The 26,321-nt window shown below is 40.8% G+C and overlaps 1 protein-coding gene across 3 annotated transcripts in view; it reads right to left on the reverse strand.

Annotated features, from left to right (window-relative positions):
• Positions 1-8,585: 8,585 nt before the first annotated feature.
• LOC147120367 (integrin alpha-6-like) overlaps positions 8,586-26,321 on the reverse strand; it is a 100,187-nt gene continuing 82,451 nt past the window's right edge. Inside the window, exons 14-26 of one of the 3 annotated variants that reach the window (XM_085986195.1) lie at positions 25,434-25,552; positions 24,893-25,082; positions 24,258-24,338; positions 23,998-24,077; positions 23,348-23,422; positions 23,113-23,215; positions 22,725-22,898; positions 21,572-21,682; positions 20,208-20,324; positions 20,000-20,098; positions 15,887-16,012; positions 14,301-14,438; positions 12,438-12,560 (exon numbers count right to left, since the gene is read on the reverse strand). In XM_085986195.1, coding sequence (XP_085842321.1) covers positions 14,328-14,438; positions 15,887-16,012; positions 20,000-20,098; positions 20,208-20,324; positions 21,572-21,682; positions 22,725-22,898; positions 23,113-23,215; positions 23,348-23,422; positions 23,998-24,077; positions 24,258-24,338; positions 24,893-25,082; positions 25,434-25,552 — 1,386 coding nt within the window. In that variant the 3' untranslated portion in view covers positions 12,438-12,560; positions 14,301-14,327. Of the gene's footprint in view, positions 12,561-14,300; positions 14,439-15,886; positions 16,013-19,999; positions 20,099-20,207; positions 20,325-21,571; positions 21,683-22,724; positions 22,899-23,112; positions 23,216-23,347; positions 23,423-23,997; positions 24,078-24,257; positions 24,339-24,892; positions 25,083-25,433; positions 25,553-26,321 lie in introns of all 3 variants that reach the window. The other 2 variants (XM_085986194.1, XM_085986196.1) reach the window with 2 other exon arrangements.

The following is a 26,321-nucleotide window of genomic DNA, read 5'->3' on the forward strand; positions in this document are numbered from 1 at the left end:
CCTGATTATAGTCGCTCAACCATTGGTGGCCGTGCCTTCTGTTGCCTAGGCCCTAAGCTCTGGAATTCCCTTCCTAAAGCTCTCTGCCTCTCTACCTCTCTTTCCTCCTTTAAGACACTCCTTAAAACCTACCTCTTTGACCAAGCTTTTGGTCACCTGTCCTAATTTCTCCTTATGTGGATCGGTGTCAAATTTTTTGTCTTATAATACTCCTGTGAAGTGCCTTGGGACGCTTTACTATATTAAAGGCGCTATATAAATACAAGTTGTTGCTGCTGCTGCTTCTGTTGCTTCCCCTTGCCCACCAAGCCAAATCTCTCACTCAGGCTCCCTCCATACTAGCTCTTTCTCCCTCATCTCATTCATGACACCCACCTCCTGCTCCTTTGACCCCATTCCCGCTAAAATGCTGACCACCCAACTTCCCTCTTGGCCTCGTACTAGTTGACATTGTAATTGATTCTCTCTCTTCAGGTACTGCCCCCTGCCATTCAAAAACAATGTCATCATTCTTTCCTCAGAACAATCCACCCTTAACGCCTCTGTCCTTGCAAACTATCATTTCCAACATTCCTTTCCACTACAGCTCTCAAATCTGTGCCCATCTTTCCCTCAACTTCCTATTTTAATTTTTCCAATCAGGTTTCTATTCTTGCCACGGCAGTGAAACAGCCCTCACCAAAATCACAAATGCATCCTCCATAACTGTGACCATGCTGCATTATTCCCTTTTATCCTCCTAAATCTCTCTGCTACATCTGACTAAACCATCCTCCTCCAACACCTCTCCTCCATTGACTCCCCTCACTTAGTTCCACTCTTATCTATCTGATCACAGAGCATCTTCAGTGATTGCCTCTCTTCCAGCCCCTGCACTGTTACAATTGGAATCCTCCAAGGAACTATCCTTGGTCGTCTCTTCTTCCTCAACTATATTCTGTCCCTTGACAAGATTACCTGCAGATCTGGGATCAGCTTCTATATGTATGTTGATGACACCCAGCTCTGCCTCTCACTTTGTATTGTCAAATTGCTTGTCTGACATCCAGTCTTGGATGAGTTTCTCCAGTTAAGCACTGGAAATCTGAAGCCATCGTTTTCAGCCCCTTCTACAAACTCTGTACCCTTGCCACTGTTTCCATTCCCCTCTCCAGCCACTGTGTCAAGCTGAACCAGATTATTCACAACTTTGGCATCCTATTCGACCCTGAGCTGAGTTTCCAACCCTATATCCTCTTCATCATTAGACTTCCTACTTCCACCTTCATAACATCACCTGCCGCCACCCCTACCTTAACCCATAGGAACAGTAGTATAGTGGTTATGTTACTGGACTAGTAATCCAGAGGCCTGGACTAATGAGCCGGAGTTTAAATCCCACCACGACAGCTGGGGAATTTAAATTCAGTTAATTAAATAAATCTGGAACTTTAAAAAAGCAAGTATCAGTAATGGAGACCCCGAAACTATCGGATTGTCGTAAAAATCCATCTGGTTCACTAATGTCCTTTAGGGAAGGAAATCTGCCGTCCTTACCTGGTCTGGCCTATATGTGACTCCAGACCCACAGCAATGTGGTTGACTTTTAACTGTCCTCTGAAATGGCCTAGCAAGACACTCAGTTGTAAAAAAACTGCTACGAAAAACAATAAGAATAAAACCGTATTGACCTCGGCACCAGCAACGGACATGACAATGGCACACCCAGCCCAGTCGACCCTGCAAAGTCCTCCTCACCAACATCTGAGGACTTATGCCAAAATTAGGAGAGCTAGTCAAGCAATACTAGTCATACTCACAGAATCATACGTTTCAGTCAATGTCCCAAACACCTCCATCACCATCCCTGGGTATGTCCTGTCTAAAAATGCAGTGCCAACCTGGGGAAGCTGCAACACAGGACTACATGCATGCTGAAAAGTGGAAGCAGCATGCTATAGACAGAGCTAAGCCATCCCACAATCAACGGATCAGATCAAAGCTCTGCCACATCCAGTCGTGAATGGTGGTGAACCATTAAACAACTAACGGGAGGAGGAAGCTCCATGAATATCCCCATCGTCAATGATGGTGGAGCCCAGCACGTGAGTGCAAAATATAAGGCTGAAGCATTTGCAACCATCTTCAGCCAGACGTGCTGAGTGGATGATCCATATCGGCCTCCTCCTGATGTCCCCACCACCACAGAAGCCAGTCTTCAGCCAATTCGATTCACTCCACGTAATATCAATAAATGGCTGAGCACACTGGATACAGCAAAGGCTATGGGCCCCGACAACATCCCGGCTATCATGCTTAAGACTTGTGCTCCAGAACTCTAGCCAAGCTGTTGAAGTACAGCTATAACACTGGCATTTATCAGACAATGTGGTAAACTGCCCAGGTATGTCCTGTCCACAAAAAAAACAGGACAAATCCAATCCGGCCAATTAGTCTACTCTCAATCATCAGCAAAGTGATGGAAGGTGTTGTCGACAGTGCTATCAAGCAGCACTTACTCACCAATAACCTGCTCACTGATGCCCAGTTTGAGTTCTGCCAGGACCACTCGGCTCCAGACCTCATTACAGCCTTGGTCCAAACAAAGACAAAACAGCTGAATTCCAGAGGTGAGGCGAGAGTGACTGCCCTTGACATCAAGGGAGCATTTGACCGAGTGTGGCATCAAGGAGCCCTAGTAAAACTGAAGTCAAAGGGAATTGGGGTGGTGGGGGGGGAAACTCTCCACTGGCTGGAGTCATACCTAGCACAAAGGAAGATGGTTGTGGTGGTTGGAGATCAAGCATCACAGTCCCAGGACATCACTGCAGGTGTTCCTCAGGGCAGTGTCCTAGGCCCGACCATCTTCAGTTTCTTCATCAATGACCTTCCCTCCATCATAAGGTCAGAAGTGGGGATGTTTGCTGATGACTGCACAGTGCTCAGTGCCATTCGCCACTCCTCAGACAATAAAGCAGTCCATGCTCCCATGCAGGAAGACCTGGACGACATTCAGGCTTGAGCTGATAAGTGGCAGGTAACATTCGCGCCACACAAGTGCCAGGCAATGACTATCTCCAAAATGCAAGCGTCTAACCCCCGCCCCTTGACATTCAACGGCATTACCATCGCCGAATCCCCCACCACCAACATCCTGGGGGTTACCATTGACCAGAAACTTAACTGGACCAGCCATATAAATACTGTGGCAACAAGAGCAGGTCAGGGGCTGGGTATTCTGTGGCGAGTGTCTCGCCTCCTACTCCCCAAAGCCTTTCCACCATCTACAAGGCACAAGTCAGGAGTGTGATGGAATACTCTCCACTTGCCTGTATGAGTGCAGCTCCAACAACACTCAAGAAGCTCAACACCATCCGGGACAAAGCAGCCCGCTTGATTGGCACCCCATCCATCCACCAATTTAAACATTCACTCCCTCCACCACCAGCGTACTGTGGCTGCAGTGTGTACCATCTACAAGATGCACGGCAGCAACTCGCCAAGGCATCTTCGGCAGCACCTCCCACACCCGCAACCTCTACCACCTAGAAGGACATGGGCAGCAGGTGCATGGGAACACCACTGCCTGCCAGTTCCCCTCCAAGTCACACACCATCCTGACTTGGAAGTATATCGCCATTCCTTCATCGTTGCTGTGTCAAAATCCTGGAACTTCCTCCCTAACAGCACTGTGGGAGCACCTTCACCTCATGGACTGCCGTGGTTCAAGAAGGCGACTCACCACCACTTTCTCAAGGGCAACTAGGGATGGGCAATAAACGTTGGCCTTGCCAGCAATGCCCACATCCCATGAATGAATAAAAGAATATCTACTGCTGAAACCCTCACCTGTTTCTTTGTCATTCAACAATTCCACTGCTGTCCTGGCCAACCTCGCATCCTCCTTAAATTTCAGCTCATCCAAAGCTCTGCTGCCTGTATCCTATCCCACACCAAGTCCTACTCATCCACCATCCCTGTCCTTGCTGACCTAAATTGGCTCTTGATCTCCCAACCCCTCAAATTTAGAATTCTTATCTTTTTTTTGTTTTGTCCATGGCTCCATCCCTAGAAGCTCCACCCCCGAACACTCTCTTCCTCTGACTCAGCCACCCAACCCTTTGACCCACCATTAACAGCCATGCCTTCAGCTACCTGGGCCCCCTGCTCTGGAATTCTCTCCCTATACCTCTCTGCTTCTCCAGCTTTGGTGCTGGAAAGTGTGTGCGTCTATAATTATATATAAAGAATGATCACTCTGCTCCCCGTATCCTAACTTGCACCATGTCCTGTTCACCCATCACACCTGTGCTTGCTGACCTACATTGGCTCCCAGTCCGGCAACACCTCAATTTTAAAATTCTCATCCTTGTTTTCAAATCCCTCCATGGCCTCGCCCCCTAGCTATCTTTGTAACCTCCTCCAGCCGTACAACCTGCCAAGATCTCTGCATTCCTCCAATTCTAGCCTCTTGTGCATCCCTGATTTTAATCGCTCCACCATTGGCGGACATGCCTTCAGCCTAGGCCCTAAGCTCTGGAATTTCCTCCCTAAACCTCTCCACCCATCTTTCCTCCTTTAAGATGCTCCTTAAAACCTACCTCTTTTTAAAAAAAAAAAAAGTGTGGTCATCTGTCCTAATTTCTCCTTATGTGGCTCGATGTCAAATTTTGCTGGATAATGCTCTTGTGAAGTGCCTTGGATTGTTTTACTATGTTAAAAGACGTTATATAAATACAAGTTGTTGTTATTGTTGAGGAACCAAAGGGTGGTCATCGTCCATGGAAAAATATTTCAGTAAGAGTCAGAGTCTCAGGGATTAATACTCTCTTTTGATCTTGCAGGAGAAGGTAAACTTATCATTAAGTAACTTAACTACTTGGATATAGTCCAATATAATTCAAAATTATCCAACGTACATGGTCTCTTAGCAAAAATTGTTAGAAAGCAAAATTATACACAAAGGGAGGAATTTTAACCTCACTGTCTGTTGGAATTGGGGGCGGAGGTGGGCAGGGGAATATAGCCTAAACTACTCCTTGTCCTTTTTGTAGCATCATTCCACCAATTTCCCAATCTTTGATCATAAATTTCCACGTAGAAATGATAATTACCTTGTGAATTATTCAAAAGTTTGTTTATGCAGTTTCTAAGTTTGAAAGCAAACAATTTACTTTTATGCCACAAAAATGGTTCTCCATCTCTCAGATGAAGAAAAATAACTCGGGCGGGGCTTGTCATGATTGATGTACACTGCAGCTAATAAGGAGAAACCCAATAATTCAAATTTATCTGCCAGTTACATGTAAATCACTTGAAAAAACAAACTAAAATACTATTCAACTTTTGATATTTAGAGAAAGAGATATATTCTTAATAAACAATATTTATTTTGTGTTGTCAATGCCTAGAAAAACCCCCCACAGGTGCTGTTAATCATAGGTGTTGGCTGATGAGTATAACATTTCAGCAGTTCGTAATAGAAAAAGGAGCATTTGTTAATATTTAAATGTGAAACTTGTCTGAAATAAAGCTGGAGAAAATACTTATAATTAGAAAACTTCAGGTTTAATTAGTAAAACAATTTTAGAATGAACAAAGAAAATGCTTTAAATAAACTCTTACATGGTCTTCACAAAGTGTAATGCTAAAAGGCATTGACATGCATCATCAGCTGCATTCTTAGTGCCTCTTCCGCCATGGAGCTATCTGTACCTGATACAGACAAGTGAAAGTGGTGTTGCCTGGTGATACAGGGAAAATGAAGTGCTACCTGCACCAACCAGGAAGATAATTAGCCATATGCTGAAATTAACATTGCCAGGATTTATTGGGTTTAAATCTAATTTTGAAATTTATCTAAAATGTAATCGCCCAGTTTAACCCTATAAGAAGACAAATTCTGTAAAATGGACAGGTAATGATATTTGAATAGTGTTCTCAAACAAAGCTATTTAGGGTATCATGTAATTTCAGAAGAGCTATTTCATTAGAGAGGGTTTGAGTATCTCTAATGAGGGTGGAACACAGAGCTCTGAAAAGCTTCCTGAAGTCTGATATCAGTTCCCAGGCAGTTGAACAGAAGCTGTTCTTGGCAGGTTATCTGGCAAAAGCTTTTCTTTTGTGACATTTGCCAACCTCATAGGCAATCCTGAACATAAAGAAATCCTTTCAAAGGCATTTTCAAAAGCCACAATACAGTAGTTGTGCTTTCTTTCAGATAAACACACACACAATGAGGTACTCTGAATAAAACCACCCTGCAGAGGGAACCAATAGAGGTGGTTCAAGTTATTTAAAAAGCCACAATTTTGTAACACGTATGGACATGCAGACTTCACTGTAAATGAGTTGCCCTTCATTTTCACACACTGTGATTTGTTTTAACAGAAGCCATCTGTTTAAACTTATCATCTACAAGTCGCTCAAACTGCATTCTGAAATTTTTCATCTGCCATTTTAAAATCAGTAAGGATTTAAACAAAATGTAAAAAAATACATATTTTACAGTGACATGATTAAATGTATCCATTGTAATTGTCTTTTAGTGTCTTAATTAAAGTCTTTACTTGAAGGCATCAACCTCATCTCAAAAGCTGGGATATGGGCTTGGGTTTCCCAAAGTTGTGGTGCTGTGGTTTAAGTTTAGATTGCGGTCTGTGCATGTAGAGTGTAGCTAATTTTCCAGGATGCATCAGTCTCATCTAGTTAGCTGTACTGGTGGAATATCTTTCTTTATATTCTAGCAAAATTAGTTGAAAAGCTACAGGATTCATTTAAAAAGTTTTATCAGGTAAAGTTTATGGAGATAACTTTTTAAACCGAGAGATCGTGTATGTGAAGTAGAGTAAAAGAAAAACATGTCACTGATTACAGAACTTTGTTGTATTAAAATCAATGGAATGAATTTCAGGTGGGTTGTACAAAGGGCATGCAATCAGTTTTGCCAGATTACTGTCCAGGTGGTGAAGATGAAAATGTATTCTAACTAGCTGATGACAGCGTGTTTATCTCTAGGTCAGATTGGTATCCATATTAGTAATTTGATATTAATCAAATCTAGCATGAGAAATGCTGAACTTTAAAAAAAAATGTAGAATCCAGATAAACTCGTAAGTTAATTATAGAAAATATATTTTAAAGTAATTTGTAAGCTGCACATCACAACCAGGCTTCGGATGTTGTGTCACTATAGCAAATTTTGTCCAGAAGTTTCAAAGTGGCATATTAGAATTTCCTTGAAATTCAAGTACTCCATGTGCAGCATATTTGATCATTTACAATTCATGGAAAGAATCCAGTCTAAATCTATTTTTAACTGTGCCATGACCAGCAAAAGAACATTCAGGTAATTGCAGCAGTAGACTGTAATCACCAGCACAGACAATAATTCCTTACTTGCCTGCTCTACATACCTCTGAATGGAGAAACTGCTGAAAACATGTTCTAATCACACAAACACCTGAAGCCTGCTTGTTGTGCCAGCTCACGGCATCTGGGGGATCGCTTCAAAAACAAAAGTGAGTCATTTCTAAAGAAATTATCACATCATTAACTTTTAGCTAATAATTAGATCTCAGTTCATTGACCATTTCAGTGTTGTATCCATGATGATCTTAAGCTGAAAGCACTTAAATCATTTCACATTTCATCTGGAATTCTTTCTAGATTTCCAGAAATTCAAATTATGAAGAGATTGCTCTAAACAGGTGGTATCTCCAACTGTTTTTAAACTAAAAAAAAACTCATCTGGGGATGTTGTGGGCCTGTAACAAAAGATGTGTTCAGATGAAATCAAATTGCAAGAATGAAAGTCAGTTTCAACCAAGACCCACTACTGATATTGAAGCATTCCTATTGCATTTTCTCTTTATTCATGCTTTGCATACTAATTCGTTTTTTAAATCCAAAACATTTCTAATGATAGGTAAACATATAAGAAATATGAATAATGTTAATGGCAATGCAATGAAAATAAATCACACTTTGAGACCAGGGACTGCAATGTTTTGTGTCTGCCATATGGCATGTTTGTGGTATTGTACTGAGCATTCAATGTTGTGATAGGTCTGTGGTCAGACTGTTGAACAATTTTCATCCTATTTTCCACTTCCAAAGTATCAGCCTTTGTTCAGTGGTAGCAATCTTACCTCCGAGTCAGAAGGTTGCGGGTTCATAGGCCCACTCGAGAGTCTGGAGCGTGTAATCCAGGCCAACATTTCCACAGTACTGAGGAAGTGTTGCATTGTTGGAGGTATCGTCTTTCAGATGAGACGTTAAAACAAGGCCCCATCTACGCTCTCAATGATCTCTCAACCAACATCACACTTGGCTCGAGGGGCCAAGTGGCCTATTCCTGCTCCTATTTCTTATTATGTGGTCACGTATCTCATTGCTGTTTGTGGGATCTTGATGTCTGCAATTCGCTGCCGCATTTCCCTACATTAGAACAGTGACAACACTTCAAAAGTACGTCATTGGCTGTAACGCGCTTTAGGACATCCTGAGGTGGTGAAATGCACTATATAAATGCAAGCTTTATCCTTTCCATGCTGAATAGATTTTTTATCCAATGTGTCCTTAAGAAATGTACAAAATGCAGCGCATGGATTTACAAAACTTTATTTCAATTTGAAAAAAAAACCAGGCCAATCCAACTTTTTTAGAAGTCTGTTGAAGTAGTCATCGGAGTGAGTTGAACTTTGGGTTAATCCACAAATCAAACTGATGACCTGAAAGATTATCATAACACTGCATCTACTAATATTATTTCTTAATGGCAATGTTGTATTAGTGTGCTGCAAGCAGCAAGTCCATATTAATTAAAAAAATTGGTAAGCCTAACAAGCAAAACTGCCCTGCAATAATAAAGTACAATGTACAGAGCAAATTTTGTGCTGTTCGATTTAGAGGTTGTAGAGTAGTCGTACCCCTGACAGCAGAAAAACTGTGCTATCTACAAATCGAACTTACAGTTGTGAAAAGATTAGCTTTTTGAGGAAGGAAAGAAATGATTAACAAAATATTCATAAGTTATTGCAGAAGAATAGCAGTGCCAGTGTCTTTCAAAAATTACAGGGGTTTTTTTTTAAGAAAAAGGGAAAATGCTGTTTTGTAAAATTTAACTTCATCAAAATTATTTTTTAAAACATTTCTAAATCAGTTTGTCATACAGCTCCCTGTCCAATTCCCGGTCTGGGCTCAGTTTGGGTGATGGTAAGAGCACTTGTAATTGGCCTCAGCTTCCCAGGATAAGGAAAGGGAAAATCATCCAGGGTTCCCACTCAATTGCTGTCCAGTGACCTATGCTGGAAAGTGCATATGTGTGGACATCAGGTGAGAATAGATCAGGCTTAGCTGTGACGTGTCATCCTCCCATCTAATAGCCTGTCATATTAGATCATATGAGGAAAGCCTAATTGGGTAATTTACTTCATGGAAGATGACTAGCAATCATGGAACCACACCTCAGCAACAGTCAGCCACCTTAGAGAGAGGAAAAAACCAGGGGCAAACAAAAATTTTAACTTGCATTGTGGAGTGACACACAATATTAATTCACAAATAAAACTGGAAAAAGCTTGATTTTCTTATAAGCTCATATTTTGCATTGTAAAAGCAGATTTATGAAATAAGATGTGCACAGCTTCTGCCAACATTACAGTAGTCAACATCTGCATCTAAAAATCATAGTGTTTCTTTAAACGTAAATCAGAGCCATAACTAACTTTTAAAATTTTACCCAGTCAATAAGTCCGTGTGCTGAACCAAATCAGTGCCGTCTTATCACTCTTATACTAGATAAATAACATATATGGGGCTATATTTTGCTTTGCTTGAGAAAAATAAAATATCCATATTTAATTGGGGAGAGGGAGGGTATCAGCCAATCAACTATTACAAATGTTGAAAAGTTCACTTAGTGCTATGGAGTGTGTAATATTTTTAATTTTTAAAAACGTTTACAAAGTTATTTTTTAATAAACTGCCCCTGAATGCACTGGTAACCACTGCAATACAGAAATTGATGCAGATTTCTGGTGGGAAGCCTTCAATCCCTACTATGCAAAATGAGGCAACAGACAAGGCTATATGTCATGGAAAAAACCAATACAGCGTCCTGTTGCAAATGTATAAAAAAGGCATGAATATTGCAGAAAAATACGAGCACAGAACACATATGCACGTGAAGGAATGCAGCAGTTATTAAAGATGTATTCAAAAAATACTACCGACACAGAGAAGAAATGTTAATAAGGATACTGGAATAGTTACTTGCACTGCAGCTTGCCATTAGGCACATGACACACCAGTGGTACCTGCACTGGTGACAGCAGTTATGCAGGCCATACCTAGCTCCAGTGGAGCAGTGCTCAAGGAGGATCATTCATGAACATTTTCACTGCTGCTTTGGGATCCAAAGTCCAAGATACAATCATAGCTAGCTTCAATTTCTTGGAGAAGAGTTACAGGCAATCATGAGAGAAATCCTGAGACCTCATAAATCCCCACTGCTCACACACAGCAATATCCATCGTGAGATGCCTTCTAGTAGTGGCACGTATGGAGCACTCGTGTCATTTGCAGCTCTCTGCCATCATGTAGTCCTGCACAAATGATTCTGTTGCAGTAGTCCCATTGCCTGGGCTAGTACCTGCTGCGAGTTAGCATGAAAGAAATAAGCCCACAGCAAAAGGGACTCCTGGTACTGATGCAAAACCATTAGGGTTAGTCATAGATATGGACAACAGTCCTTCTGTATTTCATGCAGATCACCAGTTGGCTATGCAGGCACCCACCTGTGCTATGTCATCAGCTAGGGGAGAACTTTGCAGTGGTGCAAATAAACAAACAATGTGGAGAAGTTCAAGGTACTAGGGGCAAAACCAGCAAAACAGATTACACAAGTAGCGAAAACCTCAAAACTAATAATTCACTTTAAATTGGTTTTGCAGTCTGTGACTGTTTAATTGTGCAGAAAAAATAGCAGTTGTCTAAACACAGTGGCTGACTTCTACACTGTCCTCAGTGGGTGCCTGGAAGGTCCTTGTGGTATAAAAGTGGGCGGCAGTGGTGGTCTTCTCTGCTACTAATAGAGCATGGCAGATATTTAACAATCCTCACAGTTCTTTGTGGCAGAGGCGTGCCCCTCTGAGCCTGAGTTTTCTCATTCAATGCTCCTCCACCATACCCAGATAGCTGACTATTACAGTAGACCCACTACCTGGGTTAGTACCTGCTGCTAGCCAAGCACTTCCTATGCCCTCTGCACTCCCATGCCATCCCCTCTTCCTCCTCCAATGTGATATACACACCAGCAGTCACTACATTCATGCTCTCAGGCAGGAAACACCTCTATACTATTCACTTCTTTCTCTGCTGTGGTGATGCTTCAAAATTGTCCCTTTCCTTAAACTTACTAACTCTGAGTAAATAAGTTCCTCTGCATATAAAATTGAAGATAAATACACAGAGAGGAATGCTTATCTTCAGGTCTGGAAAGGAACAAATGACTCATTTTTTGATTTGATTGTGCAACTACAGAATGTGCAACTACAGAATGCTGCAGGTCAACTTTAACAAGCTCAACAAGTTCATTAAAAGTGTTTTTTCTCCTTTCCTTTTCAGTAGCATATGGCGGGTAAAGCTAACTCAGAGTAAAACTAATCATAGGAAAATAGTCAGATAGCATTTACTCCAGATATTAAACCCTTCTTAGTCAAGTCTACATCTTCTTCACTAAAAATATTGAACAGAGCAAAATGTAGTCCATTTTTACATCCAGAACATTTTTTTCTCCCTGAAGGGAAACATAGCCATCTGTGGCCAAACTAATGACTAAAAGGACACCATTTATGACAAAATAAATACCAGGACGTTCTAAAATATATAACTATTTACAAAAATGTACAGGTTTTCTTTCAATCCCAGTTCAAAATGTTGACTATTTTTCTGAATACCCAAACTGGGTCCTGGCAATACTGAAACACATTCATCAATTGAAAATCAATAGTCAGTTGCACAGTTGACTATTGCACATTACTTCAGATTAAAAATGGCTAAGACCAAAATGTTACTGAATGTAATTAGAAGTTTTTTTCCCATCTATATTCTGGAGCAGATACAAATTCAATCCCATACTGTTGGTTTGCAAGGTACATCTTATGCACCAAAACATGTCAAGCATGAACACTCTAAAAACCTTACACTCCAAAAGGCATTCTGAATGTACTTAAAGATAAGGAGGGTAGGCACACTAAGATATGTGCTGTGCAAAACAGAAAATCTTTACGTAACCAAGAGCCATCCTCAGACAGTTGAAGAGAAATCAATGCACAGTAATGCAGTATCAACATAGTATAGGTTACTTTGGAGTCCTAAATTCAATAATTTCAAGAATACAAAGAGAATGGATCTTAGGAGTAACTCTCATTTTCCTGCCACGTTGTCATCCATTGTTTCTTGTCTTGTTTCTTGTTCAATTTTCCATCCTCAAAGGATTGTCGCTCTTCTTTCCGGATTCGAACTGCATGGTACCGTGGAACACTGTCATCATAACGGGAACGTTTAAAAAATCCACACTGTAAACAGGGGGAAAAATGGGAATTAGAAGGATCAGTTGTTTATAATACTGTACCCTCAGACAGGAAACACGCCAATCCTCCATTGACATATTCTAATTGAGAAGCATACCACACAGAACTGAAACATCTTGTGTCAAAGTCACTTACCATCCTGCTGAGGAATAATGGAATAGAATAGCTCAAGTTATTATTACCAGCAATTTATTTTTTAAGCTAACCATACAGGCCAGAAGATCTCAGGTTTGATTCTTGGTCTGTGCTGAGTTACTGATCTCAGTCAAGGTGGCAATTAGAGGGATATCACCCCCCCAGGATAAAGCAATTAAAAAAGTCAGGTTATTGTTCACTGATCAGTGACTTCTGCACATCTGTGGATACTGGGTGAAGACACCATCAGATTCAGCTACAAGACCTCCTTGGTCAAATAGCCTGCCAACACATTGTGGTGGCTCATAAACAAACAATCAATGCTGACTTGGATGAGTTAGCGGAAGGCTAACACTGCCCATTAACCCATAGCTCTGCAAGACTCAGGAGAGAGAGAAGAAAATTGGCCAGAAACACCTAAACTTGATAGTTTTCATGTAGAGACTTTAATATGGCAAAAAGATCACCGTTAATCTCCTCTAAAAGCACTGTAGAAAATTCTGCCCCAGGTCAGTCTGTTAATCGGTCGGGTACTGCTTAACAGATTTGTTTTTAGCAGAAATTTCTCGTTCACAGGTGAAAAAAACCAACCATCGAATTTATACGAAACTAGATTTTATGCAGCAGTGTAGTTACATGAAATTTAAGGGATTAACTGTTCCTTAGTTAGATAAATCTAACTCCATCAAATACTATGTTTGCAACAGATCATCCTGCAGGGTTACTCTTTCCCAAACTGGAAAGGTTTTGCTGCAGTATTGACTCCAGAAAATTGGCTTCATTTTTTAAATACTATATTTTGGCTCACAAAAGAAAATAAATACAGGCTATAAATATCTCACCAGTAATGTCATTTAGTGAACAGATATCAAACAATAATTCAAGGCCTAAAAGATGGTTCAATAACGGCCACTACAAAAAGTACAATGTAGACATGCAGCAAATCTATCAATTCTATACAGAGCCTTTCAAACAGCAGCAGAGTGAAGCTCAGATATCAATTTTGAAAGCTGGAACCTGCAAAAGAACTGAAGAGTGAAAGTTCCCATTTCCAGCAGCCTAAAGAGTAAGCGCCATTTCCCACGCAAGAAGTTTCCATGCAAAGAAGACCACTAAAAGGCTGCAGTGAAGTTGTAAGAGAACCGAAAGTTCCAATTAATGTAATGGCAGCTTTGTGTTACAATATCTAGTGTATAACATAGAGGTGCTATTTATTTTTGCCTATTCGTCTTAGTGAAGAATGACATTATAAATTCACATAGTGTTAATAATTGCACATTGAAATCAGACCCTAAACTAACCGAATAACTGTACAACTTTGAATAGGGTAAGTGATGCTAACTCATCTATTCAAAATTGTTTTCTCATTTTCTTTTAACATCAGAACAATTGGTGTGTTTGTATTGTTCCCCCCCCCCCAACCAAGATAATAAAACGACTAAATGATCAAAAAGGGGATTTGGTTAGGTGTTAATGGTGTCAATCTATGAGATTGTGTCTCCCTTTGAGTAAAAGGAGGATTAAAATGATGCCAAGCTCCACACACCATGCCTCTCCAAGCCAAAAATCGGAGACCAACGGACTATTTACCAAATCAATGAGTGATGTGAGTCAACATTATGCATCAGTAGTAAGTCTTTCTTTGTCAGACGGCTGAACATGGATCTCAGCCTTGTGATACCTGGCGTCATAGTGGGAATCTTTTCTGCTTTTCCTGAAGAAACCACACTACAAGGAAACAAGTTGTGTAATAAGGTTTTTTTTTAAAGCCACTTATCAGTACACGCTATGGTTAAAAGCTGCACAATTAACGGTAACGTGTGCAATTATACAGAATATATGTTGATTCAATACAAAATCCACAGATGTTTTTAAAATACACTTTTTTAAAACTTGAGAATAGGAGAAATGTCTACACTGACAGGTAAATAATGACAAGTTCATTATATTCTGAGTCATCACACAGTTTATTAAACTTACAGTATTCAGACTATCCTTTAAACTCCCACACGTGTGACCTGAAAAGCAGTGGTTTGTGTACAGTGGTACATCTTTCTGCACTTCAACAAGGTCCAATCAATTACCATAACATTTTCAAGTATCTCTCAGTACCAAGCACCATGATGTAAAGGTACACAACAGAACTCAATGAGGCATGTAAAAAGTAAACCTTCCCTGCCCTCCTCCCCATATCCTAGTGAACAAAGGCATCACTCAGGAATTATAACCAGGAAGGTCCAGCTCTGTGCTGAATTACCTGAACTCAGCTGAGGAATTTATGTCAAAGCGTCTGAGTTAGGGAGGCTGAAAAAAATAAATCAGTCAAGGATCCTACGGGATTGGAATCCAGTGACCTCTGCTGGAATGAGCATGTGTGGACGTAGGGCAAGGGCAGGATTGGGCTCAGCTGTGATTTCCCCCACAGTTGAATAGTCTTCTGCCAATCACTGTCTAGGTTCACAAATGAAGAATGGCCATTTAAGTGAGCTACTGAAAAACTGCCAGCATTCTTAGAACTGTACTCCAGTGAACAGTCAGCACCTTATGAGGGAGGAAAAACACGGGAGAAGTTAAAATGTCAAACTGGGCTATACACACCACAAAGATCCCAGGTTCAATTCTAAGTCTGTGCAAAGTTGGCTTCTCTCAGTCACAGTAACTGGGTCTTGGGTCTCCTGGGCTAGGAAGGAAGAAAACCAGCCCGGGTTCATGCTCCCGACTGCCATCTAGTGACCCCTTTGGGAAAGTGCACGTTCATGGAAGTTTGAGTGAGAACAGAATGAAGCTCAGTTTGGATCGGATGAATGTAATTCCAGTACTCAGCATCAGAGTTCACACATAAAGAAGGACCACGTGGGTGAAAGACGGCGGAAAGCTGCTTGCACCTACAGAACCAGGTCCCAATAAGAGTCAGGACCGTCAAGGAGGTGGGAGAAAAGGGAGGAAAATTTGGGGGGTGGGGGAGGAGGAAAACCTACGTCCTGTCATGTAACTTTTATATAGAAATACAATCTACTTAACCAGATGTTTGATGCGCTGAAATCTTTTCATACTTTATAAGTTCAAGCTGTACCTCATCCCAACCACCACATGTGGTTTGCTGGAGGAGGAACAGGTTGAGATTTTCTAATTTCTTTGAATTTAGCTCCACTTAAATCATCCCCAGTGCCACTCACCTTCCATAATAAAAATACTAAAAGTGCCAACATCAAAATTCCAGCCAGGATAGCAACAAAAATGATCCACCAAGGAACTCCAAAATAATGACTCACAGTTCTTTCAGGGAACACTGTGACTCGCACCTGAAGGAACATTCAACAAAGTTATATAACAGTAAAAAAAATGCTCCTGTTTTAGACATGGTTAGCCATTTGTAATGGCACAGATCAAACACATTGGGACAACAATATAGCATTTAGATCTGTTGAAGACAGGTCATTAATAAACATGAAAGAACCAGTCAATTCCCTATCAGACACGTCTACCAGAACCATCTCCCAGCAAAGCCAGTAACTGCACAGGAGGAACCACTTTCACAGTTTCAGATTACAACTTTAAATCACAAATATATACAAATTATACAAGACACTCTTTTTGCTGTCACTGTCCATTTGAGTAAGTAGTACTCATGTTTAAAATTATCAAAATCTTGGGTCATGAACCTTTAGCTGAAGGCCTCAGAGGGAATTACTTTTTGTAAGCTTCTTGCCTTCATTTTCAATGCTCTACTGACTATAAAGACCGGCCACAAGTTTGCTTTTAATTATTCCAGTAAGTTAAAAAAATATTCATTAAACTCCATTTAAAATTTATTGGCAATTCTTTATAACCAGATAAAAAATATTATGGATATGGGAGGCTCCCTTTTTAAGGACACTTACAGAAATCACAGAACATCAGTTCGCAACTTTCTGAAGTTCTAAAGATTCTTAAAAATGAAATTTTAATTTTAGATTTCATATATTCCTCAAAATAGTTCAATGCTAAACGTAATAATTGAGAACATTATCAAGTTTTGCTGTTTAATATCAATCTTATAATCATTTAACAGCCATTGATAACTTAAAAAGGAAACAGAAAATTGTAGTGCTAGGATCACGTCAAATATGCTGGGATTTAAATCTGCAATGTTACATAGAAATTGCAGCATAGGAAGAGGCCAATCAACACATAAACCTGTTCCGATGCTAGCTGTTCAACCAGAGCTATCTACAAAAATCTAATTTCCCGGCCTTTTCCACAGATTACTTTGTTCCCAATTATTTACATAATTCCCTTTAAGTGAGGTTATACAGGTTAATATTACAAATACATGTTGGCAGCGCTTATTGGAAAACTGCAGGCATGCTGCCCATGATTTTTCAATGTGTTGGCTGCATGTGCTCCCCCTGCTGACAATGTGTATGTGGAAAATTTTCCCAATAGCTTCTGTCTCAATTTTTGTGATGAAAAATTTCCACCTGGAATTTCCACAGGGGTTCTCCAGCAGGAGATCAGCAGAACCAGAGAAACAGCTAAAAATGGCTGCCTATGCCATTTCTTCATGGTACTGTTGACCGTTTGCCAAAATTACAGAAGGTGATTGAAAGAACTCTGTGGAAATTCAGGGCCTCTATGTCAGAATATTCTCTCTCTTTTTCTATTCCATTGGGAAAGTGATAAAGGGGTTTTCCGCTGGCAAGCATGACATCAGTTACTTGTTTTATACAGGAATGATCAGTAGACTAGCTTATCTGACAGATGACCCTGCAATGATCTGGAAGGATCTTGTTGTTTAGTAGTTTAATGCCACAGTGACCTTCAAAGCTATAGCAGGAGCCGTCCCTGTCCTTGAAGTTGCTTTTAAATCAGTTACTATTCTAACTTTCCCTTTCATTCTTCTAGTCCATATCCCCTCGTTATCAATTTACCAGCTACTGGTAATAATCTTTCACTATTTACGTTCTAAAAATCTTTCATAATCTTGAAAACTGCAATTTGATCATCCTTGAACCTTCTCCTTTCCTGTGGGGAAAAAAGCCCCAATATTGTGAGCTTTCCTTGATAACTGCCATTTTTCTGGTGCATCTTCTTTGTGTCCTTTCCATGGCTTTAATGTCACTCCAATAATGGAGAGTGTGGAACTGCACACTATACTCCCACTGTTGTCTAGCCAATACCGTATAAAATTCAACACCACCTCCTTGCTTTTACATTCAATATGCGTATGTATAAAGTGCAGAATCCCATTTGCCTTTTTATGGTTCTTTCTACCTGCTCTCCCAATCTTTAAAACTCTATGGGCTCGAATTTCCAAGCCCCGTGGAGGCGGGTTTGGAGGCGGGAGTGGGGGAAAATTGCAGAATCGGGGGGCACGAACCCTTCCCGCCCCCAACCCGCCTCTATGCCCGTTTCCCAACAGGGGGGTACCTGACCTGTGCTGGGAGCCGCCTCCCCGAGGCAGGAAGGGGATTAGTGCCAATTAACTGCCTGTTAACAGGTAGTTAACAGGCAGTTTTTGGCCTAATCCCTATTTTTAGTCCTGAAGTGTGGGCTTCCCGACGGCTCCAAACCACGCCAAGTTAGCGAGGCAGACCGTCGGGCTGAAGGGCTTGGAGTGGTTGAGATGTCCGGTGTTCAGGTGAGTGATGGGTGCATGAGTGCAGAGGTAAATGTGTTTGGTGTGTGTAAAGTGTTTAAATAAGTTTTACTTACCTTTACTTACTAATGCAGGCTTCCTTCTTTCAGGTCTTGGGAGTCCCCCATCTCACCGGCACAGAAAGCAGAATGACCACGAGCTGTCAAAAGTTGCAGCATTCTGCTTTCTGTTCTGGAGAGATTTCTAACTGAGTCTGTGGAGAAGGACTCAAATTAGAAGTCAGATTATCAGTGTTTGACAGCTTCACAGAGCTGTCAAACGCTGATATTTCATCTATCAAAAGCTCTTGACAGATGAAATGTCAATCCCTGACGTCACCTGTAACCGGGTGTCCCTTAATTGGCCGGCTGAGCCCGCTGGGCGGGCTCAACAAGGTCAATCAAGGGAAAATCGCGTGGGTTGGCCATAAATCGATGGAGGCGGAATGACAACCCAAAAAGTGGGAGTCCCGCCTCCATCACGTCCCCATTGACAAAATCCAGCCCTATGCATTTGAACCCCCAGATCTCTGATCCTCCACTTTTAAGAATCTTACTGTTTAGAGCATACTTCCTTTCTTAAAAAGTACCACTTCACTTTTGCATGCATTGAACTGCATCTGCCACCTAGCTGCCCACTCTGCTATCCTGTCTTATGTCCTCCTGTCATTCTTCCTTACAGTTGGCCATGCCCTCTAATTTGGGACCAGCAAATTTTAATATCATTCCTCTTGTGTCTTTTTCCAAATTATGTATATAAATAGAAAACAAGAGATCATAACACATACATAGAACATGGCCCTATCTACATACTGTCAATTCCAAGAACAACTACAACAACAACAACTTGCCTTTATATAGCGCATTTAACACAGTAACACATTCCAATGTGCTTCGTAGAAGCGTTACCAAACAAAATTTGACACAAAACCACACAGAGAGATATTAGGACAGGTGACCACAAGCTTGGCCAAAGAGGTAGGTTTTAACGAGCATCTTAAAAGGAGAGAGAGCGTTAGAGAAGCAGAGAGGTTTGGGGAGGGAATTCCAGAACTTAGAGCCCAGGCAGCTGACTCTTTGCACCTATACTTTGCTCTCCGTATTCTAGCCACCTCTCTATCCATATGGTTACATTCCCTCAATACCATTTGCCTTAATTATGTAACACGTCTTTTATATAGCACTTTATATATACATGCATACACACACACACAAAAAACATCCACCTCATTCTCTTCACCTATACACTCCTCTGCTTGCCTCAAAAATATTCAATTAGTCATGCACATCCTGCCCTTTACAAATCCATGCTGACTGTCCTTGGTTAGCCCATTACTCCAAGTGTCTACTACTTTCGGCCTGTATCATGCACGCTTAGAAGTTTACCCACAACATGAAGATTTTTGCAAAATTATGATTAATACGTCTGTTATCTACTCGCCAACCTTCTTCAGTGTTCTGGTATGCATAACATCATACAGCTCAGTTACTCTTTAATACAAGTAGATATTACTCAGTAATTACATGTTAATGTTAATTTTACTTTTTCATACAACATTGCAATTAAATTAATAGGAGAAAATATTCTTTTCAAAAGTTTTCCATTAACAGCTTTTCTCTATATCTGAATTACATACTTCATTTTTTCTTAATCACTACAATGAGTAAATTACCTCAGTTTCAGCATTTTTAATCACTATGTTTTTGGCCTCGGATTCAACAGTTATCATGGCTTTAACAATGATATCAAGGTAGTTCAGTTTGGAAAATTCCTGTAAGACAATACAAGATACATTTAAAAACAAGATTACATTAAAAATCAATTTTAAAAGCTCACATTTACAAAAGATTAGCGCACATAATTCAGAGAGTCATATTTACCTCTAGGAAAGTGGTGTTCCATAGCCGTGAACGCAAAACCAGGAATGCATTGCTATCAAGCCCTTGAAGGGGACACTTTATACTAACACATCTAGTATTTTTGTGCTGGCCACACTCCTGCAGAATGCAAAAGTAAATGGTCAGTTTTGAAACAAAAGGAGTTAGTCAAGGCAGCATTTGATCGAGTGTGGCATCAAGGAGCCCTAGCAAAACTGAAGTCAATGGGAATCAAAGGGAAAACTCTCCATTGGTTGGAATCATACCTAGCACAAAGGAAGTTGGCTGTGGTTGTTGGAGGTCATTCATCTCAATTACAGGACATCACTGCAGGAGTTCCTCAGGGCAGTGTCCTAGGCCCAACCATCTTCAGCTGTTTCATCAATGACCTTCCCTCCATCATAAGGTCAGAAGTGGGGATGTTCACTGATGATTGCACACTGTTCAGCACCATTCGAGACTCGTCAGATACTGACACAGTCCGTGTCCATATGCAGCAAGACCTGGACAACATTCAGACTTGGGCTGACAAGTGGCAAGTAACATTCGCACCACACAAGTGCCAGGCAATGACCATCTCCAACAAGCGAGACTCTAACCATCTCCCCTTGACATTCAATGGCATTACCATCACTGAATCCCCTACTATCAACATCCTGGGGGGTTACCATTGATCAGAAACTGAACTGGACCAGCCATATAAATACTGTGGCTACAAGAGCAGGCCAGAGGCTGGGAATTCTGCGGCGAGTGTCTCACCTCCTGACTCCCCAAAGCCTTTCCACCATCTACAAGGCACAAGTCAGGAGTGTGATGGAATACTCTCCACTTGCCTGGATGAGTGCAGCTCCAACAACACTCAAGAAGCTCGACACCATTCAGGATAAAGCAGCCCGCTTGATTGGCACTCCATCCACCACCTTCAACATTCACTCCCTCCACCACCGGCGCACTGTGGCTGCAGTGTGTACCATCTACAAGATGCACTGCAGCAACTTGCCAAAGCTCCTTCAACAGCACCTTCCAAACCCGCGACCTCTACCACTTAGAAGGACGAGGGCAGCAGACGCATGGGAACATCACCACCTACAAGTTCCCCTCCAAGCCACACACCATCCTGACTTGGACCTGTATCGCCGTTCCTTCACTGTCGCTGGGCCAAAATCCTGGAACTCCCTTCCTAACAGCATTGTGGGTGTACCTACACCATATGGACTGCAGCGGTTCAAGAAGGCGGCTCACCACCATCTTCTCAAGGGCAATTAGGGATGGGCACTAAATGCAGGCCTAGCCAGCCAGCGACGCCCACATCCCATCAATGAATTAAAAAAAAAAAGTTCAGGTCTTGAAACAACAACTGCACTTACCAGAGTTGTATATTTTCTTTTATCGGAGAAGAAAGAGGAAATCACTCCTGGATTCTCGTTGGGTTCATTGCCCTCAAGCTCCCTTCTTTTTCTTGTTTGACTAGAAACTCCCTGAAATAAAATAACTACATGTAGATTATACAAAGGTCACAAAATGCTCCACAGATTATGTCTGTAAATAGGGAAAAGAATGTCAATAGAAACTTATATCTATGAATTAAATAGACCAAGAAGATAGAGGCTTTGATTCTCAATATGTGCCGAGTTAACTGATCTCAGCCAGTGCAGCAGTTGGGGTGCAACAACTGACTTCACTTACTCCCCGGCTAGAGAATGGGGGAAAAAAAAACTTTCTGGGTTCCAGACCCTGATCACGATCAGGTGATCAACATGCATGTATGGGCCTCAGAAAGAACGGCTACTTGAGAGGCACTGGAAGGCTGCTGGCCTCAAAGATGTGCAAATAAATGGTTTGTGTTGGGTGAAGGGAACTAAATACACACATTTCACAGCCAATATGTCAAAACACTCATTTCCCCCCCCCTGTTCTATTAAGATGTAGTTTTAAAAAAAGGACAAAATAAAGTAGCACAATATTTATTTACTTTAAATAATTTTAAACAAGGAAGAGTTAAATGCTGGCTGCTGTAAAAAGTATACTCTATCACAATCAGGTTATCCGGAGGCAAGCTCGAGCCACCGGCAAAAATCAGGAGCCGTTTTGTCAGGTTTTTTTCTTCTCGTAGGTTTTTTTTCTTCTCGTGGCTTTTTTTTCCAACAGTCAGGCTCTGGAAAGTCTCTCTGAAGCTGTTGCTAAGCTACAGAGACGCTTCCAAGGTACGGGCCGACTGTTTGGAAGCTGTTGCTAAGCAACAGTGTTTGTTGTCAGATACGGAGATGAAAAGCTCCGTATGCTTCAACATTAACGCTGGTGTGTCCGGCAGTTTTGAGGGAACGGCAACAGCTCGGTCCCGTCGGTGCCGGATAGCACAAAGTTTCCTGTACACATTTTAGGCTGTTTGTATATCAAACACATAACTTAATGTCATCGACAGCACAACTCACCTAGAAAGCAATGCATTCATTACAGCACAAGACCCAGTAACCATTTACCAGTACCAATCTCAGCTTTTAGTAAATAGTTAATAACTACCTGTAATTTTAGGCTGTTAATTGCACCATCAGGCTGACAGGATACATGATCGATGCCTTTTGAGTCCATTTTCATCAAATAGAGCAGCCATTTTCCATTGGCTATTTCCTTTGGCCACATGATTTGCAGCCAAGCAGTGCCCAGAGTTTTAAGTGATCTGCCCAGATTAATCATCTGTGTGGAAACAAAACATTCCAAAGTATAAATCAATATAATGCCCTCTTGTTGTTAACTTAATTAATTGCAGTCAATCTCTGCATTATGAACAGAATTATATTAATCTAGACAGTGTTTTAAAATAACAGCACTTTACACATTATTCGGAATTGCTTAATAGGAATCCAACTTCAATTGTATTTTTTTTAATGAAAGATGTTGCCACACTTACCCTGAACTCATACTCAATCAAACTTCCCACATCCTCTTCAGTCTTCATAGCACTCTCACCTACCTCTGAACCACCAAAATATACCTGAGATGGTTTTGCAGCACTGTTCAAACAGAATGACCATTACTTATGTTTTCATTTTTATAATATTTCTTTCCCTCTACCCACCACACACAAATACAATATTGAGAATATATCCACATCAAAAAGACAGCGAGTAGGAAATCTTACTTACCCAACTATAGACAAAAGCAGTTCAATCACCACTTGAGCAGTAGCGATAGATGGCCGATTAACCTGTTTACTGGTCCTGTAAATGGAAATTAAAGCCTCAATCACAAAATAACAGATTAATCAAAATATTATTGTTGGCTCCCTATTAGCTCAGATGGTCGAGGCAGTAAGTAGCTAAGCCAGACAGACCAGGAAGATCACAAGTTCAGTTTTGAGTTAATTGATGTTAGCTAGAACTAACTGGCCATGGCATTTGATCTTTGTAACCGCTGTTGAGGGACAAAAAAGAGATCAGCCATAGTTCCCACTCCTGATCACTATCCAGTAATCACTACTGGAAGTACATATATGTGGCCATCAGGTAAGGGCATGGAGTAATGAGCAAGACAGGGAATTAATGTTGGTTCTCCTTTAAACTAAATGTACTGGAAGTAACAGCTACCACTTCAGTGATACTGCTTATTTTACTAATTTGTTAACAGGTTATCTTGTGGATAAAATGCTTTCTATTTCTAGTTAAAATGCTCAGAATATGGAATGGTGTTTTGGTAGATCTCAGGAAATCAAAGTTCTGATCTTATTGCATCTTCAGTAAATACAATTTTTTATCTATATTTATATAAATAAAGTAGAAATGCTAAGTTGGCTTACGTTTCCAGCTGCAGATTGATACTAAGGTTTCTGGTGTCCAGTGTAATTCCAGCAGTACTCATAATCAAGTGGAAAGTAACCTAGAAACCAAAAGAGTAATTGTATTAGATTTATGTTTAGCACAAATCAGAGCCATGTACAAATTATATTTGCTCAATTCAGGAAACAGGCAAATATTAATTGTTAGATTTTACACTGAGACGCATAAACAAGTGAAATATACATATTAGAATAAAAAGTTGAAGTAGAGACCAACTTACCTCTGATCCTCTCTTTAAGGGATTTCCCAGTTCACAGTCTACTTGCGACCCATTCTGATTTGCTGTACACAAAGTTTTGTCCTGATTTAAAAAGAGAACATACATCAAGGTAAAATGTCTGTGTATGTGACAGTAAGTAATCAATCAAAAGAAATGGCTAACAAAAACAGACATCAAATAAAATTAAGCAAGTCAGCTCCCTTAATGGGTTACTGGTTAAAAGTACTGCTCTGTGTAGCACTAATTGGTATAGACTAGAATGTCCTAAGTCTAATTCCATGTCTGTGATGAGCTAGCTGCTTTCACTTGGAGCATTACAATTCGCTGGGATCTTTTTGGGGCAGCTGGAGGGGGGGAAGGGGCAGGAGGGGATAAGTCATGATTCCCACTCTGATTGCTATCCAGCATCCCTTGCTCAGAACTGCATCCATGTGGTTATTAGGTAAGGACAATACTGGACTCCTACGATGCGAAGTTGAATCACCTATGTACACTTGCTGTCTAGCTCACATGTGCTAACTTGAACAAGATAATGTGGGACTGCTGGTATCCACGCAACCGTGCATCAGCAAGAGTCAGCGCCTTTAGGACAGGATGAAAAAAAAGTGATCGGGGAAAAAAAATTAAGCACTTACCTGATTTAGTGTCAGGACTCGATACGCAGAGTAGGTTAAAGTGTCTGGAAATGTTGCAATCAGGTGAGCTTCATGTGCATCATCCCCATTTTCTTCTGGCTTATTTTGGTCTGACGGCTTGTTCGTAACAGTTATTTCCAGTACTATGTCCTTCTGGTCACTTAATTTAAATACTGGAAATCTATTCTCCCTAAAGAAACAGAACAGCACAAATAATTTACTGAATTAATAACTTGAATCAATGAACAAAGCAAAAGCTTCTCAGTTATGCATGTCGAAGGGAACGCTTTTCTGGGTTGCCTATGTTGGGTGTAACTTCTTTTTATTACTTCTTGTAAACATTTTTTTTAAATGAACTTCAATTTACTTAATTGGACTACCATATTTGTACTATTACTGAGTTCACACACATGTGCTGAAGGGGAAAGGGTTCCTATTCTATAACTACATCATTCTAGATCTAACCAAATAGGTCTACGGTGCCACTTCATGCTTAATGTTGAATAAAAAACCAACAATAGGTCAAATAAAAAAGACTTACACAGGTAAAGGAACAAACTTGTCCTGCTGGTTTTGAACCCTGGAGCCAAATTGGTATTTTAATTCAAGGTTACTCTGGCAAATGTGGTCATTCCCGCAACCTTCCTTCAAAAATTGGACCTGTATCAAAATATTAATAAAAATAAAAGACTTGCATTTATATAGCACCTTTCACGACGTCCCAAGTGCTTTACAGCCAATGAAGTACTTTTGACGTGTAGTCACTTTTGTAATGTAGGAAACGCGGCAGCCAGTTTGCACACAGCAAGCTCCCACAAACAGCAATGTGATAATGACCAGATAATCTGCTTTTGTGATGTTAATTGAGGGATAGATATTGGCCAGGACAATCTGTGACAGTATAATCCAGTAACATTTGTATGAAACAAGCCTAATGAAGCTACATGGTGAGCAACCAGAGACCTCAGTGTTGTCCATGGTTGATTGGGAAGCTGACTATAATGGGGTTCAAATGTGAACATTTCTTGCAGCCAAGACAAAATAAACATACAGGAACACCAAAGTATTTTGCCTGTGTAACTGGCATTTGCAGTTCAAATTATGGGGAGTATCATACCTACCTAATTTTTGTATGTAAATTTGATTTGCTACACAAATGCTATTAGGAAAAAAATTCAGTTGAGGAATATACCGTTAATGCTCTGTAAGATATATTTTTTGTTAAGACTATGGCCTAGAAATTCAGTATAGCCACATTTGGGGCGCTACAGCCGGGCGACCGCTAAAGTTTGCGCCCGGCGCAACTTCGCGCCACCTTCGCCGATATTCAGTGGCATCGCCCCAAGAGGTTGCTGCTGCGCTAAAACAGGCGATGCACAACTATCATTAGGCGCTAAGCCGGCGGCCCGGGGCGAAACCCCCGAGGGCG

The sequence above is a fragment of the Somniosus microcephalus genome, chromosome 4, assembly GCF_052327205.1.
Source record: "Somniosus microcephalus isolate GS21.2 chromosome 4, FLI_Smic_1.0, whole genome shotgun sequence".
In the NCBI taxonomy this organism is placed as follows: Eukaryota; Metazoa; Chordata; class Chondrichthyes; order Squaliformes; family Somniosidae; genus Somniosus; species Somniosus microcephalus.